Below are 17689 nucleotides of genomic sequence, written 5' to 3'. Positions count from 1 at the left end.
CTATTTTTACCATTCACATGCGAGAGTGTGCTTTGAATGGAATATTAATGGATTTTCCGGTTCATAGTCGATCGATGTCTCCTTGCGCAAAACGGTCGTCAAAAGAGCACTCCATATTTCGGTGAGTGGTTTCGAATCGAATCAAACCACACAATCCGATTACATTCAAATGAATATTGATTGAAGTCATAGCATTTTGACATTTGCATACACAAACGCAAACTGTTCCTCCGCAAGACGGATGTTTGGCTGGGAATGATTCAACATTTGGCTTGATGAATATGCGTTAGCATTCGATAACTGTTCAAAAATTCAATAACGTTGCGATATTTGATCGGACTCCGGGTAAAATATTCAGTGGGTTTTCGGAGTAAGGTAAACAAGTGACCCCTCGATATATTGATTGATTTTGATGCTTTCCTTGCCTTGCCGCCACCGCCATTGACGTCATTGCCATTTCACAACCGACGTTAACATAATTTTAACCTTGTTCGAAGTTGAATTAGCTTGCAAATCATTTTTTAACCTTTTGGTTTGATCTTTTTGTATCAATGCATTGAAATTGATGAAGAAAACTGTGTATGGCAACTTGATTAGGCGTCGGCAACGAAAACGTCTACATGGAAAATGTGATTCACTTGATAAAGGCGTCTTTCAAGTCGGAAAATATCTCAAAAGGCAAATCTTATTCAATGCAGAAACGTAGTGCGAGACTCGGCCTTGACCAACGTTAATAGGCTGCACTCCATTCTGCGCTTCAATGATTTCATTTCATCTATTTTTTCATGTATGTGGTTTTTGCATGCGGAAAAGTTGTGAGTGCAAAAAATCGGCGAGACGCCTCGACATTGATGTAAACAACGCGTTTTTTTTCTCTCGTTGGCGTTTATTCACAGAGACGGAAACAGTTTCCCCGACGATATCATTGCCATGTGTTCACATCGCTCTAATTAAGTCTATTAACTGGAATTTGTGATGCAAAGCCATTCAAAGCAAGACTCGAATATGTAAATGTATCCCTTTAATCTAGTTGCATCTATAGAAGGGGAAAATTTACCGTGCTTATTTCGAAAAACGGAAGCGTACATGATTTTTCTCTTACGATAATTTTATCAGCACAATACGTGATTTTCTGTGCGCATTGTGACAATAGCGTATGCATGAGCCGTTTTTTAGCACTACATGAAATGTAGGCTACTGTATTTGTTTTTTTTTTCAAGAAAATTTTAGGAGTCTTCAGGCCATTTCTTTGGACCGTAAATTGATTCATTTTAATATCCATATTTTTTATTTGAAATGAAGCAATTACGCCAAATTGCAAAAATGAAATAAAATCATGTTCTTGTAATTCACTTTTGAGATAACTCAAAAAAAATTTACACTTTTTTCGTTACCAATGTGAAATAATGTACGATGACCATTCACATTGAATGTACATAAAACACATAAGTGAAAAATACAATATCATCATATAAATTTATTTAATTATTTTTGACAATATTAAAATGATTTGCATACAAAAAAAACTACATTCCATGTAGTACTTACTTATTATCGTATATATCGTACCTTCTATAGATGAAAAACATCAAATTGATAAAACGAGTTAAATTTACAATCTTCAAGAACGCAGAGCGGAGCGAAGCGACAATCTGCGGTCTTGTTTTATTTCATTTGCGAAGCCTGTAAAAATTGCTCCAATTTTGATCTCAACAAAACGGATATGGATTCATTTTTAATTATTTCTTTTTTGCTGCTCCATATCAACGAGCAATGGGAAAAACGGTAGAATGGAAAATTATTCAGCCGAACAATTAGCACTTAACACACTTGATTCGATAATCGAATACAACAATGAATTCCCTGTGGACTGGGTTTTGTTCGATCCTCATTTTGAATTTGAATATTTGTGTGCTTATCTCATTGGGAATGTGTTTCACTTGACGAAAAAAACAAGACCCAGAACTGAATTTTTTTTACCATTTGTTCTTTTTCCTCAATTAAATTTTACGAACTGAATCTAAAAATCAATAGAATGAGATTTTTCCTCTCATTTCGAAAGTGGACGCATTGAAGGATAAATAAGTCATTGGGTTGGGCATGGATTCGATAATGCCAACAAATGGCATTTAAAAGTTTTACGGTCGATAAATGGGTGACATAAGATCCAAAATATGTGTGGCTCTTTCATACCACGCAGCTTCCTACTGCCACTACTAGTACTACTTCAAACGGACGTCGAACTGCTTAGTGCTTTCAATGTTCGAAAGCAACCGATCCATCGTACGTGTTTGTGATTCCAATCGGTTTTATCAACCATAAACTGGGTGGCTGTTGTTTCCTACGTTCGTTCGTCAATAAATGACCGACCGAATGCATGTGATGTTCCACTGAAAGGAAAATTTTTTGTGTCTCTTGAGAACGGTTTGAAATTGCGAAACAATACAAATCGTTTGTACGCCAAACAGGACAGAGGACGAACAGAGAAAAGACAACACACACATACAACAAAACGCTAATTTGATTTATACTATTTTCTCATTGTTTCATCGAACACGAGCCATTCAACTTATTGCCGAGAAGTGGCCACTCGGTGAATAGGCACGTCCGATGGTGTGGCGAATGGCACAGAATATGCGAATGATTGTAAGATATTCAGCGAAGGAACGTATTTCTCTATTGTTTTATGGTATTGGGAAATGCCGATAGATAATACACACAAATCTATTCAATAAATAGGCTTTTGACGCATCGACGCTGGCTTCGTGTATCGAAAGAAAGAAGAAAGCATAAAATATGCATGGGATGGAGTCGAGTAATAATTTATACGTCCAGACCCCAAAAACCAAATTAGCCGACGGAATCGATTTTTTTCAGATCGGAGAAGGAAGAACAATAGCAAACATTTTGCCGGTCTAAACGAAAGGGACTGCATGGAAATTGATAAAAACGACCATTTTTGCTAATCAATAGCTTAACACAAACACTCACAACGGGAACATAGAAAATGGGCATTTGAGCAGCCTCTCATAGTTTGGTTCGGCTAACAGGAAATGAGCACACTCTATCAAACAAAAGTGTTGCCCTTTTTTTGGTTCTTTTGTCCCATTGTCATGCCACAATTACATGGACCCGCCAGCCCATTTGTGAATAATACGTTATACGCAATTCCCTCATGCGGATGTAAATTAAGTGTAGAATTTCTTGTGAATTACTCGGTATTGTTTTGTTACAATTTTGCCATTTTTGCATGTGTGTGTGTGCGATATGAATGTGAAAAATGCCCTGTGCTCAAAATCACAAATGAAAAACGCGAGCAGAGAGAAGAAAAAATGCGAGCGATTTCAGTTAATGTTCATTTTTACGTTTGTGTATACCGTTATAAACGATGACAATGATAAATTTCCATTTAATACCTCGCATTTAAACGCTTTTCACTTTTTTTCTTCGTTTCATTTCGCATTAAGCGAATATAATGCAAACACATTATGCAGGATATTTTTATTTATTAGATATGTTTTACACATCGCAAAGCATGACCTGAATTCGTACGCGCACGATCCGAAGAGACACAGACAAAGAGGGAGAGGTAGAAAGAGAGAGAGAGTGCATCACCTCAAATCAAAACATTTCATTATGCTGTCAAACAACTGAATCTTTTGAACATTTTCCTTTCTCGCGTTTTTTTCGACGTTTTCTCCTGTTTGTATGCGACGAAAGTAAAAGAATGGAAGAACGAAGAAAAAAAACGTCTGATAAAGTGCTGTTTAAAAGGTTTCACTGTCATAAGAAAATATATTTCAAAACAGTGTGCGCAGGAGAAATAAAAGCTGAATTTATATTAATTTGTATTCATATAATCATTTGACTATGTTTGTTCAGCGAGCAGCTACATTAAACGCTCATTAATTCAGTACTTTTTTGGACAAATATTTTGAGAAGATATGAAAAAATACACCAATATTCAAATTTGTTATTCTCCGAAGCAATTTTAATTTTAAGTTACATTATTTTACTTTATCTTCCCATAAGAGTTGTTATAGAAACAACCAACATTTTAAACAACTATCCCTGTTTACGAACGCATTCAAGTGTACGATGCAACCACAGCATAGAAAACTTCTTGAAAAATACTAAGTGCGTACTTGTTCGTCTTTGAATTCAACGTGCAACTTATTTTCGCTTGCAATTTACTGTAGCGAAATTGATTTCAATTATGTTTTCATTGTGAATGAGAACGAATGAGAGCGGGAGACTGAGCGATGCGAAAGATAGAGATGAAGAGAGTAGAAAAAAAGTTCGCTTTCAGTTTCTTAACTGAGCAAAGTTCATTTGCTCACAATCTCGATTCTACAGATTCCTTGGAGATTTTTAATCAACTTTTTCGCTTTTTTTTGTCTTTTCTCGTTATCTTGCTGCGAATCCTCACTTTCGCCAAGCCACCCACAGCGATATGCCGCGATATTTTGACTAGGTTTGGTTTCTAGCCACCCGTCGCTTCTGAAATAAACTGGGAAAAAATTGTAATCAACCAACTTGGACTGTTTAATCACCCGAATGCATGGGCAAAACTATGAGTTTGCATTATTTCATGTCAATCCAAATTCTGTTAGCTACTCTGTCATGTCTTGCTTACAAATCGGTGGCACGAAACTACGGTTTTTTTTTATTATGCATGTACAATATTTTCATTGTTTCATTCATAATTTAAAGTTTTTAAATAAAAGTGTCTCGTGTTTGGCATCCTCTCGTGGGGCCAGCGGATAGTGTGCAAGTTGGATGCGCTAAACATTTAATCATAATAACAAATTGTATATACAACAAACTGCTAAATATCGTTCGTAAATGCGAATGCATTTCAGCGGCTTCATGCTGGTTGCAACTTGTGTGTTGTTGTGTGTACAAACGGGAGCGCGCGCGTCGAGAAAGTTTTCACAAGTAGTAGTTATCTGAGTGTCAGCTCGTTTGTTTCTTTTCATATTTCAATAATAATATTTTGGGTCGGTGTGTTAATAGCGTCAGAGCTGTTGGAGTTATGTGGTTTTTAACATTGGCGCATTCTTGTCGTGCTTAGCGCCGTTTGCCGGCTCATTTTCATTTTGCACAGCGATGCTGCATTCTGATTACATTTAGTTGGAGTAAAACCCCTGGTGATTAATTGAAATGAGATTTTAACTGCATCAGCAAACAAAGGCAACGACAATAGCTCTCCCGCATACATATTTTGTTGCTATGTCTGTTTCGACCCTGTTTAATCAACACGGTCGACAAACTACGTTCATTTCATGTCAGTCAGTCAGTCAGTCGCTTTTGCGTCGCGCAATATCATTTTTTTACCCTTCACCGAACCGTGATGATGGTGAACAAAATGCGAGAAAAATTCCGAGAAATGGTCATAATGAATAAAAATGGCATTTACATTGTTTAAATCCAATTTACACCGTTGACCAGCTACGTTCTTTTTTCTCTCTCGCTGCATTGCAACATTTTCTTTCATTATGATCAGCATCAGTAGCAGAGATCCAAACAGACCCAATTTTTATTCAAACATAATAAACTTGTTCGTTTGCGATGCGCTCACCAGAAAAAACTGCTAAACAACTTTAATGGGATTAATTAAAATGTCATGCGCAGTCTCTTTACGTAACCGATGTAATCGATTCGTTCTTGAATCTATCGCAAATTGTCATCAAATATAATTGGCAATTAAGTTCGGAATTTCTAATTAACATCAAGAGAATTGCAGTTTTGTGATTTTTCTGCACGTTTTTATCTATTCAAAGGCGTTGGCATTTTTTTCTTTTGTAAAATGCAATTGATATAGTCAGATTAGTTGCGGTTGCTGGTGCTGGTGGATGCCGTCTAGACAGATCACAGTCTCTCGATATCGGCTCATGCCCATTTCCATCTGTATGATTCTTTTCAGTCTCCAGCGTGACATTTTTATTATCTCATTCTTTGAGAACAAACGATAATAACACAATGATACATACACTCTGGTTAGCATTGTGTGGATGCGAATAAAAAGAAGAATCGCTTGAAGATAATTTCGGCTCATCCACATACTCCACATCATAATAATGGAAGAAAACACATTGGCGAAAAGGGAACAGTTAGCGTGAGTCATGTTTTATATCATGATGCAGCATATAACTGAGGTCGCTGTGGGATTTAAAACTCTTTCATACTTGTATCGCTGTGGAAAAAAATTTGCAAAACACATGGACGCATACAATATGCTTGTGAAGTGATGATGCGTAAAACCGTTTTTAGTATTAGAAATGGGCTAGACGTAATGTAGAAAAGCATGAACTGAAGGTAATGCGAACGGTATCGTTTCATATGCTAAAGGTCATCCGGAGAGCAAGCGTGTCGTCAACCCATTCACAATTGTTTAAGCAGCAGTCGAACATGAAAATGTAAAACTCAGATGGCAACAACACCAGATAATCTCTTCTTGTTATAGACTTTGACTTGTAACCTTCTTCACGAGCTGCGAAAGCTTGGCAGAACCTATTCCAAATAAGATCATCCGTTACACGGTACGCTATTCAATACACGATGTTACTTTGCAACGAAAAACGATGATAACGATCCGACGATTACTACTCGCTTAAAATGGCTATTCAGTGATGCAACAGAGCTAATAGATTTTGCCGTCGTCTTCAAAGTATCATAATATAAAAGGGATTTACATACAAAGCACCTTGAAATAAAATACTCGAAACCATGTTAACATTTACCCAAAAAAGTGATATTTGCTACTTTGTATTATAATTTAGCGCATAATTAAATGGATTCCTGATACCATAAATTTTATTGGAATTCAAACTATACACGGTCGAAACATATACTATGCAAAGATTTTGTGCTTGCAAGATGGGAATTAATGTGAACATTCTGGGTCGAATCCTTTCGCAAATATTCATAACATTTTCCACTTTTGAAACGAACCGAAAAAAAAACTGGCACTGCATTCATTAGACTGAAACCATGTTCGATGGAATGCTGGGTGAAAAACCACGACGAAATGATGCAAACCACCGTATGCACAGATCAGAATCAATCGAAAAATTATCGTTGACAGCATATTACATCCATCTAGCAACCGAGTCGAAGTGCTTGAAAGTAGCTAAAGCCCACTAATTTGTATCAACCAAATACTTTCTGACAGTTTTCAAATTAAACACACCACAAACGCTCGCACTTCATCAAAATGTGACCCAGAATCGACGGATGAATGGATGTGGCACGAGTTTGTCGTGATTTTTCCACTGAAATTGAAATCGACAGGCGAATTTCATGCGTATCACCATAATTCGGTTCCATTCACATCGCATCATTGTGATCTAAAATTAGCAAAATTAATTTAATTTCCCAATATTTCAACAGTAATCAGCATCATTTCCACTTATGTTGGAAGTTTTCAAAGCGTGAAAATGTGAGATACTTTAACCCAAACCGGAGAAAAAGAAAATCACGAACTGATATTTGCATTTTGCTCTTTTTATTGTGCAGAGAAACCCTTGAAGCGTTTGCCGCAGTCGAAATTCAAGTTAAATTGAACGATAGGATCTCTGTTGCTTAATTGCCAAAGAAAAAAAAATGGTACCTACGTTTTCTTTCTCTCTCATTCCCATTCTTTCTCTCTCTTTCTCTCTATCCATCTATCAATCCATGCTCCGTCGCCAAAGTTAAAACAGCACGTGCAAATAATAAATGGAATTCAATAAACTGACAAAAGAATTTTTGGAATTGTTACCATACGTCGAGAACAAAGTTCGTGGGATGCAATTACATTTGGTGTGGAATCGTTTGGATGAACAATCGTTAAAATGCAGCCTAATGAATTTCAATTGCGTGACAGAGACGAAGATAGAAAGTGAGAGAGAGAGAGTGAGAGAGAGAGCGAGCGAGAAAGAGATTCGAACGATGTGGTATAGACGACTTAATGAGCCTGATTTCGGTTTATTTGAGAGGAACTTCGCGTTCGGTTATAATAAAACTTTTCAAGACGTCATTTTTCTTCTTCGTTGCTTCACAAAACCAAAGTTATAATTTTCTTTTTAGATGAATATTCAAATCTTGGAAAATTTGCCGAAATGACTTCGGGTAGGGCGATTTCAATTGTAGATTTTATTTTCTTTTTCTGTATGTAAGTTCCTTGGCAAAATAACGAAGAGACACAAGCGATGCACCCTCATTGAATGAATTGCACTTTATTGTAAAATAAATAATTTAATAAATTCAATGACTCATTTTCCTTTCACAATATTTCTCTCGTGCCCATTTTTTGCCTTCCCATGAGAAAACATCTGAAGAAAAAAAAACTTCGATGAACCAACAACCAAAAGCAATATTCAATTTGTATCTGTGGGCTTAGAAATGTGAAGTCCTGTTTTTCGAAAACAGATCGCAAATTTGTATCCAATTTTTGTTGTTGTGTTTGCATTCTTTGTGTTCATTTTCATTATTCTGACTAAATAATTCGTCTTCATAAGAAGAATATCCCAGTCTCATCGTCGGAAACCGAGATGAAACGTTCATTTCAAATGAGCCATTTTCATGAATGACTTTTGAATAAACATTGTCGGGAGCGATTTGGATCAATTGATTGACATTTCAAGCGGTGCGGAAAATAGCAGGTAGTTCAAGGCGAGTGAAGGAAAGAGGGAAAGAAATAGAATGTGAATTATATTCAAACGGCTTATTGTTGGCGTCTTTATGTGTTTCAACGCATATAAATTCAATTACTTTAATATTTCATATAATGGTAGCGCATGAAATTATGTAGCCGAATGAGCTTAATAAACGTCATGTACTAGTACATGTTACTACGTGATTAAAGCTATTCTCATGTGCGTATGCGTTGGTTTATGCGCAAACCAACGTCTTTTCATATATTCAGCAGCAATTTTGTTATTTATTGAAGCATATCACCGTAATTATTGTATTGCAATGATATGGTGTGTTTTAGGCATTTTGCTGCCAAGTGGAAATGTACAAGCGCCAAAAAAGACCAGCATCTTTCTCTCACCACACTCTCATCAAACGGAGCGAACAACGAGTGAAAAACAAAAAGAACAACAAAATAATAAAATCCTTTATGATTGAAATTTATAGAAGAAAACCCTATTTTCAAACGCAATGCAAAAGGAAGCAATAAATTTTAACTGAGATTTGCAAAAAATCGAAAGAAAAACGAATGACTTGAATAGAAACACTGTTCAATATTATATACATATATGTTTATATGCGAAGAGCGAACTTCATCCTCGTCGAAATGGTTATCCATGCAAATTATGTCATCCCATTTTTACTGTAAGTGTGTTTTCTCTCCGTTTATTTATTTTTTGGAAAATTGGAAGAAGGCACACACGGAGAGAGCGAAAGAGGGGGAAAAGAATTGAGATCGTACACACAGAGAGGAACTTTTTTTTGGTTTTCTGCGTTTGATGTACATATGACACAAAATGTGGGTCAGACTAGGATCGGTTGGTGTTTTTGTGGCTTTTATCGTACACATTTTTGGATAACATGGAAATTCAATGCTAAAAACAGCACTGCACGTAGCTGATTTGCCTACAGACATGTCGACAACAACAGCAACAACATCAACATCCAATAGCACACACACATGAAAACCACATGAGGCGAATATTTACTTACGCTTCTACACACGAAATGGGGGATACAAGTTCGGCTCTTCGTCTCAATTCCGGTGCGCTCAGATTTGTTTATGTTGTGAAAAGTATGCCAACATCGCATAAATATTGGATTCCATTTCGATCGAAATTACCTATTGAATATTTTTTGCGAGATTTTTTTTTATTTTGGCTTGAAAAAGTCTGTTTCCTTCCACAAACCACAGACAAGCACCACGGAGAGCAGCAGCAACAGCAGCAGCATCAATATCATCCGGCTGCATGCTATTCAGCTCGTCAATTTAATTTTTCCCCGTTGCAAGCCAGCGTCTATTGGTTTTTGTGGTTGTCATTCGTTTATTTTGCTCCATTACATTCTTATGATGCCATTCCATTGATTCAACAGTGTTTTTCCATGCTTCAAGCTCATGTTTTATATATACACTTAACCACACAAATAATCGGCAATACATTTCCAGGCTGGATGCTTTCCAACGTTCAATGTTCATGCGATAAAATCGTGTGCGCATAAATAAAATAGAACGTTTATTAAAGGATATGGACGGGCGGCGCATTACGGTGATTAATAATAAATGTATGTAATATTTTGGTGGTTCGCAGCACCCATTAATGGTGAGCCGATATGGGTTATCCATAAATGCTTTTTGATGCTCATTTGGATATGCGTTCGGCCTATGATGAATGCTCTAATGTTCACACTGCTATTGTTTTGCTTCGCATTACCGTGTAAAATTGTATTTTAATGATATCACTTTACGCGCGCGCTGTGTAGTGTGCTAATGGAGTCCACTCGAATATGCACAGCACACAAATAAACTCCAACCGAAATCGAAGGTCAGCCCATCACCACTGACGACGACGTGGAAAAGAATGTTTTTGCCCGAAGCGTTGTGTTCACTACGGATACGCTTCATGCTCGAATGGCCTAATGCTTTCTCAAGTGTCATTTAATTGTGCCTAAAAAAGCTTCTAAAAATGAAATCAGCGCATGGATTCTCCCTTGATTGTTTCATTCTTGTGTGTGTGTGTGTGTGTGTGTGTGTATGTGTGTGTGTGTTTGTGTTTGTGTTAGAAAAAACTGACTGATTTTTTTCGGGCTTAATTCTTCTTCATTAAACAAATCATTGATTTTTTCGGCTTAGCCGAAAAATAAATCTAAACAAAAATTAATTTACTGGCAATGTAATGCAAACAAATGCTTTATTTTCGTTCTTCTTTTTTACTTTGTTTTCAGAGATTCGAAACGCGCACTCGGTCGGCCACATAATAAATTCCAATTAACGAGTCAACAAACTAAGTGAAAGTAGAGTTCGTGATGCGAACGAAAAATGGAATTTGTGGCATTCTTCAAGTGCAGTAGATATTCGTGTCTGTCACCAATTACCACCACACAGGATTATGAATAATTTTCAGTTGAGCTGAGCAAAATCAACAAAAATTGAATTAGCAACGGCATCATCCAATTGAATTGCAAAGTGTCGACGACGACGAACGAGACGAGAGACGAAGACATTGGGCGACAATGTCTCATGGCAAATAGTTTTACGTAATTTCTGCTCTTCGTCTCAGCCGTAAAATTGTCTACCAAATGAATTTCAGATTTGCAATTCAAATCGCATGCAAATTGGTTGTTCTATTGAACTAAATCCCGACGAATGTCAACGCATCCATCCATTTATTGGTCGGTGTTAGTTGAACAAATCACAGTGTGATATAAATGTGATTGCGGTGCTCGTTTTTTCTTCTCTCTCTGTCCTTCTCGTGTATGTTTGTGTGTGTGACAAAAGCATCGCAGGCGATTCGAAATGCTGAAATCAAATGATCACGATGAGATAACAAAGGCATCGGCTCCGGATTTAAGGTAAGATTTCCCGTTTCTATTCCTCTTTCTCTCTCTCTCTCTCTCTCTCTCTCTACCAATCTCAAAAGTGTATGTCAATTCAAATGTCTTACAACTTCCAACATCGTTCGGTTACATAGCAACATCAGCATTCAAATAGTCATCACTTTGCATAAAAACGTCCATTTGAAAATACAAACTGCAAACAAACCGAGCAAAAAAAAGAACTTTACCTTTTGACATTTTGGGGGGGGGGGTGGCTATAGAAGACAATAAAAAAAGTATATCTGCCGTACGTCTGTGTCGACAGTGATTGATCGATCCGCATTTTTAGCGGAACTTAGCGCAAAAGGTTTTGTGGTGTATTTGTCATTTATTCGTTCGTTCTCCCTCTCTTTCCCAATTCGAATGGAATCTTTTTTCCTGGTTAGTTTTACATTCACCATCATCTAAATTGTGTAATGGAAGGAGAGAGACAGAGTAAGGAAGAGCAAAATGAAACCGTCAGAAAATAAACAACTCATTCAACGCGCATATCTGCTTGATTTATGTTTTACACATACTCAATTCGCTCCATAAATCACATCGGCGCACCGAACGAAATGCACACAGCAAAAGATTTATTCTCTTCTCTGTTCATGAAATTTATTATTATTGTTTTCATGATGAATCTATGCGCTCCCTCTCTCTCGATTTCGCTAAATGTCATGCCTCCAAATCGCTTGGACACATCACAGTCTTGTTGCTGGCTCGAGTACTACAAGCGTTGACAATTCGATCGAAATCACTTTGAAGCACTGTTTCCGCTGGTGCTTTGAAGGACGGTTTTTGCTAGTGAATGTCATTACAAAGTGTGTGTGCATGTGGTTTTGCGAAGCAAAGAGCCGACTTGTCTACCAATTCATGAATGCTAAACATTTAATGGTGATAAAATGATAACAACTCAGATGCTACATTTTTTATTGCGGTGTCAGAAATATGCCTTTCAAGATGCTTGACTCTCGCAACTGATTTGTCTGTGCAACCGAGTAGACGAAATTCGTGCGTGTGTTTTATGCGCGGGCTGGGTAAACATGATGAATATTTGTTATTATTGTAAATTGCGTGGCGTTTGCTTTCGAAAATACAAATCGCTGTACGCCAATCCAGCCATGCAATCCATCATCATCGATTGCACTGAAAATGGTACTTATTATTAATAAGTTATTAAAAATGAATATTTTCATCCCACTGACGGCGAGCATCGGCATTTTTTGAGTTCAATCATTTTCATCCCTTCCGTTCGACGTAAAATGTGATGTAATTTAATGATGGCATTAGCTTCATAAATCAATACGATGAAAATTAGCCATTTTTCATAATGCATGCGACGAGGTTTGAGCAATGAACATTTAAACCATCTTCATCACACTTCTTTCATGTATTTGTGCATGTGTACGTGGGAGCATTTCAATCTATTTTCGGATTAAATGTATTTTGTTTCATTTCGTTTCGACTCGTTCCTCGTCCTTGAATCCATTAAGCGCAGATAAAGGGCAAAGAAACGAAAGAAAAAATAAAATGCTTCCCATTGTGTGTTTATCACATCATAAAAATGTTTGTGTAATTTGTAGACAAGCAAAAGAAAGGCCCGTGTCTACCAGTGCTGTCATCAAGTGTAATGTAAATCACTGCCATTATCCTGTGTAAATTGCATTATCAACGTCTGAGTTCTCGAAAATAGCACTCAACAATGACTATCATTACAATGCAAATAAAAATGAGCGAGAGACCGGGAGAAAGAACGAGGGAGGACGAGAAGAGGCGAAACATAGAGAAACGCGTATTCTAACGATCGCCGCAAAACTTATCGCCACACAAAGTGTGTGCGAATGTCTGTGCACATGTCTCATTCGACGAATTTTACTTACTCATTAAGTCTCTACGCTCAATTGTACAAATGTATTCAACGCAAATTTGTGTGTTCCAACTGTGTGCAAATAGTATTAGCCCAGAGATGGTTCATCGTTTACCGTTGTATGGAAATGTGTATCGGTATATACTTAAACATATACCTTTGCGTTGAGAGCACGCGTCAGAACGCGTAAGCTAATACTTTAGTGACAGCAAACGCGTTATTTAACGCAAAGTTATATCAATTTATATATACCGGTCTGTACGCAGTATAGACAATACAATGAATTGATATACATTTACTCCATCTCTGGTATTAGCAAAACATCTCTCGTCGACTCGCTCGTTCACTCTATCTGTACTCGCTCTATCTTACGTTCTGAACTATATTTATTTTTCCCTTGAATGAGTTCACAATTCGCCACCATATTTTGCACATGTTTTCTGTGCATGTCATTGGGTGTTCGTTTGTTATCGTTAACATTGGGTATAAATTAATTTTGTACATTCCATTTCGCACATAAATTCGCATTTCCGAGTAGGAAATGATGGCAGATTCTGTGTGTATGTGTGTGTTAAAGTTGTCAAGACATTTCTCGTCCAACACACATCTCAAGTTTCGACACCATGGATTACGCGACCAAAACACTGCTACTTTTTTACATTATATTTTATACACATATATAAAGCTCGTGTCACACTTTAAATGATTAATCCTTCTTGATATGTTGTACGTCACACACCACACTTGCTACTCGCACACAGCCTACATACATAACAAAATACAACATTGCATGTTATTCCAATTTACATCTGTTGTATTCGTCGTAAATGACGATGCGATTCGGTGTAAAAAATGTGATTTTAATGCGCTCATCCTTCAAAATCCACTCTCAATCCAACGTATTCCGACATCAAATCATCTATTGAATATTCTATTTGCATAACAATGCAAGAAAAAAAATGATATTTCATGTTTACGTCTATAAATTCCTTATTTTACATAATCCAGTAATGCACAAATACATAATGTTGACACAGTTATTCACAACGTACATCGCCCGCTGTGCAGCTAGGGTGTTTTCGGCATCGTTTTATCAAAATACTTTTCCCAACAAACAAAGTTTGCGGAAAAGTAAAATGGTATGCATCATTCGATAGATCTCAGAATTCTGAGTCGATTGATAATATTTTTGTCGCGGATGGACTTGTGATGACACTTCCAGAAGCTGAAAACAAAAACAGTTTTATTCTGAATTTCCATAGTAACCTGTGACAACAAGATTTGATTTGGAATTTGAAAGCAAAAATTTGACAAGAAAACATAAAATTGAATCTAGTTGTCACACGTTACTATAGAAATTCAGAATAAAACATTTTTTGTTTTTTGTTTCGGGAAGTGTCACCACAAGTACATCCGCGACCAAAAATGTTATCAATCGACTCAGAATTCTGAGATCTATCGAATGAGAGTAACCATTTTTCGATTGAACGATGCCGAAAACACCCTACTGTGCACACAACTCAAGCAATTGATATTGGCAATGAAATAAAACAGAAAAATATGAACAAAACGGGCAATATAAGAAGCATTGAGTAAATAAAAATCGGAATGCGTACAGGATTCTCTTTGACGGTGAATTTCTCTATTTTCGAATCACTCACTTGGTAGAGCTTGGAAAGCTGTTTGAATTTTTATTCAAAAGGTGCATTCAACGTGCTTCCACACACAGAAAAGAATCCCCGGAAATTTTGGATGTTCACCGTAAAATTTGACATTTATATATAAATTTCTATATACATTTTACCGGCAACACTTGAATTTTCCGGGCGATGACATAATTTCAAATATTCCAACAGAAATTAGCGACATCTGTCATTTCAAGCGGTAAAATATATATAGTATTTGATGAAATGTTCGAAAATATGTCATCGCCCGGAAAATTGAAGTGTTGCCGGTAAAATGTATATAGAAATTTATATATAAATGTCAAATTTTACGGCAAACACCTAAAATTCCCGGGGATTCTTTTCTGTGTGCATCCGTTTCGATCACCAACAACGATAACAACACAAAAAAACTCATTTTATTCATATTCGAATAACGCAGAGGTTGAGTTGCACAAGCAATATGTAGAAAGAATGTGCAACATCTGAAGAATCAAATGAAAGCAGAAGCGTATTCGATTTAACATTGTACACAACCAATTTTTACTCAATGCTTCGGTGCAAAAGTAGCCACTTGTGAAATAAAAAATACACAAAAAGACGTACACAATATGACTTGATGTGAGATGCTTTGCAAATGGAAAATACTTGCAACAAGATGATGCACACGATGTATAGAAATTACATTTGGCTGGCATCGCATCTCGAAAATGAAACTAAATGCAAAAGCTATGTATTTATGGACATACAACATTTTACCTTCGGGCTGCCATCATCTGTAATTCACATCATCTTGACTGATTCTCTTCGGTTTTTTTTTTCTCTGTGCAATTCCCATGCCATTTCAGATATCTACATAAACTCGTGCTACATCTCATTTAAAATTTATTTAATTTGCATATTTTCATTTATTCATTTGCATCATAATATTCGGATTTGACTTCTCTGTGTGTGTGTGCACTTGCGCTGGGCTTGTTTGTATTTGCGCTGCTCCACAGCAAAAAGGTGAAGGATGATGATTTCGGTTCGCAAAGGTAATTCACTTTTCCTATTCATTTTATTTAGCAATACATTTTCATGTATCCATTCTTGGTTGTTGTTACATTTCGTAATTTATGCAATTCATATGAGATTAATTCGCTTGATTTTCTACGAAATCGAAAGAGTTTCACGTTCGCCAATCCAATATGCAACGCATTTTTTTTGTTTACATAAACCAAATTACACAATGTAATTAGGGGATCATTTCAACGGAAGCTCAACCCTTTTTTCCAGCGGAAGTGAATGAAACTGTCCCAAATGATGACCCTCATCAAATATGTATAAATAACTTCAGCAACAGTCGACGACCCGAAAAAGCTTCAACACTGTGGGGAAATCAATACACTTCACTGCCGGATCTTCGTCATGCTTTAGTGATTGATTTCAAATATTGTTCTGAAGTCATGATGGCGACAGCATATTATGTTGGCATAATTAACGCCTTCGCTGGATGCACATTTTGTTTTAAAAATAAACTCTCTTGCGATGATGTCTTTGACATTCTTCGTTTACACAACAATTTCAGTGTAATGATGCTGTGTTTCGCATATAATTTTCCTCAGCGATAAATAAATTTTCATAACGACATGAAATCCATTTTCCACACGGCAAACGTGCGCTCATTAAAGAAATCTTAATGAATGTGGAAATTTTATAAATTCCATTCATTTCGTATAATGGAGATTATTATCGTAAATCCATCGAATGAAACGTGTTTGCGTTAAATGATTTTGATGTGTGCAACGCGAACGGTTCGATTCCGGTGATTCTTTGTCACCGAAATTGTGCATTAAAATAAAGTCGTTGTCTGTTAAATTGGATTTCATTATGTCTACTCGTATATCTCCCATTTCAAGCCTATGAAACCTCTTTGCCACACGCTACAGCTTTTAATTTAATTTATCGTTTATTTTTTCCCTCTCATTTCGGTGTTTGCATTGGGGAATCTGCTAATAATAATGGAAATGGCGCCTATGGATGCAATCAACGAAAAACAAACAATTAAATTGTTATTGCCTGACATATAACACGCCTTATTGGACCCGACTTGTAACCAATTATCCACCGGTAACCGGAATACACATCGCACGTAAATATGAATGGCCGGATGATGAAATGAAAATAATCAAAATGCGGGACGATGACGACAACAAAAAAAAGGGTTTACAAGAAAACATCGCCGAATTCGGTGTTGACATTATACTTGGGAACACGAGATATAATCTGTCGTCAAGGAAAAGTCGAACCATTACGTGGTATCATCTATGTGGATCCGAAATTCGCAGCCAACCATAAAATTTACGGTCAGCTTACGCTCACGTTCAGGTAAGTCAGCTTCATGCCAGTTTCTTTCATTCAAAAGGTTTCATTTCATTTCTATCCTCGTCTCAGTCACCACTCTCGGTACGCTTTCATTTCTCAATTTTTTATGTTCTTTTCTTGGTTGGCAAATGACGCTTCTTTCTTGGAATAATTTCGCTGTTTGCACAAAGTAAAATATCTCGTACTCGTTGAGCGACTGTTTGTAAAGCGTGAAATACTTTTTTCGTCCTCGATGCTACTCAGGCAACAGTTTTACCGC

At 36.7% G+C, this 17689-nt stretch overlaps 1 protein-coding gene across 5 annotated transcripts in view; it reads left to right on the top strand.

Moving 5' to 3' along the window:
- Window positions 1-17689, top strand: part of LOC129568284 (beta-arrestin-2) — a 54336-nt gene that overhangs the window by 19230 nt on the left and 17417 nt on the right. For 3 of the 5 annotated variants that reach the window (XM_055445978.1, XM_055445962.1, XM_055445969.1), the window contains 3 exons: window positions 10900-11526; window positions 16065-16100; window positions 17269-17433. In XM_055445978.1, the coding sequence (XP_055301953.1) occupies window positions 11471-11526; window positions 16065-16100; window positions 17269-17433 (257 nt within the window). In that variant the 5' untranslated portion in view covers window positions 10900-11470. The remainder of the gene's footprint in view (window positions 1-10899; window positions 11527-16064; window positions 16101-17268; window positions 17434-17689) is intronic. The other 2 variants (XM_055445995.1, XM_055445987.1) reach the window with 1 other exon arrangement.

The sequence above is a fragment of the Sitodiplosis mosellana genome, unplaced genomic scaffold (genome assembly GCF_009176505.1).
Source record: "Sitodiplosis mosellana isolate CC-2019 unplaced genomic scaffold, AAFC_SMos_1.0 Smas_scaffold_1, whole genome shotgun sequence".
Lineage (NCBI taxonomy): Eukaryota > Metazoa > Arthropoda > Insecta > Diptera > Cecidomyiidae > Sitodiplosis > Sitodiplosis mosellana.
The sequence above is the reverse complement of the archived record's forward strand: the minus strand, read 5'-3'. Positions and strand labels throughout refer to the sequence as shown.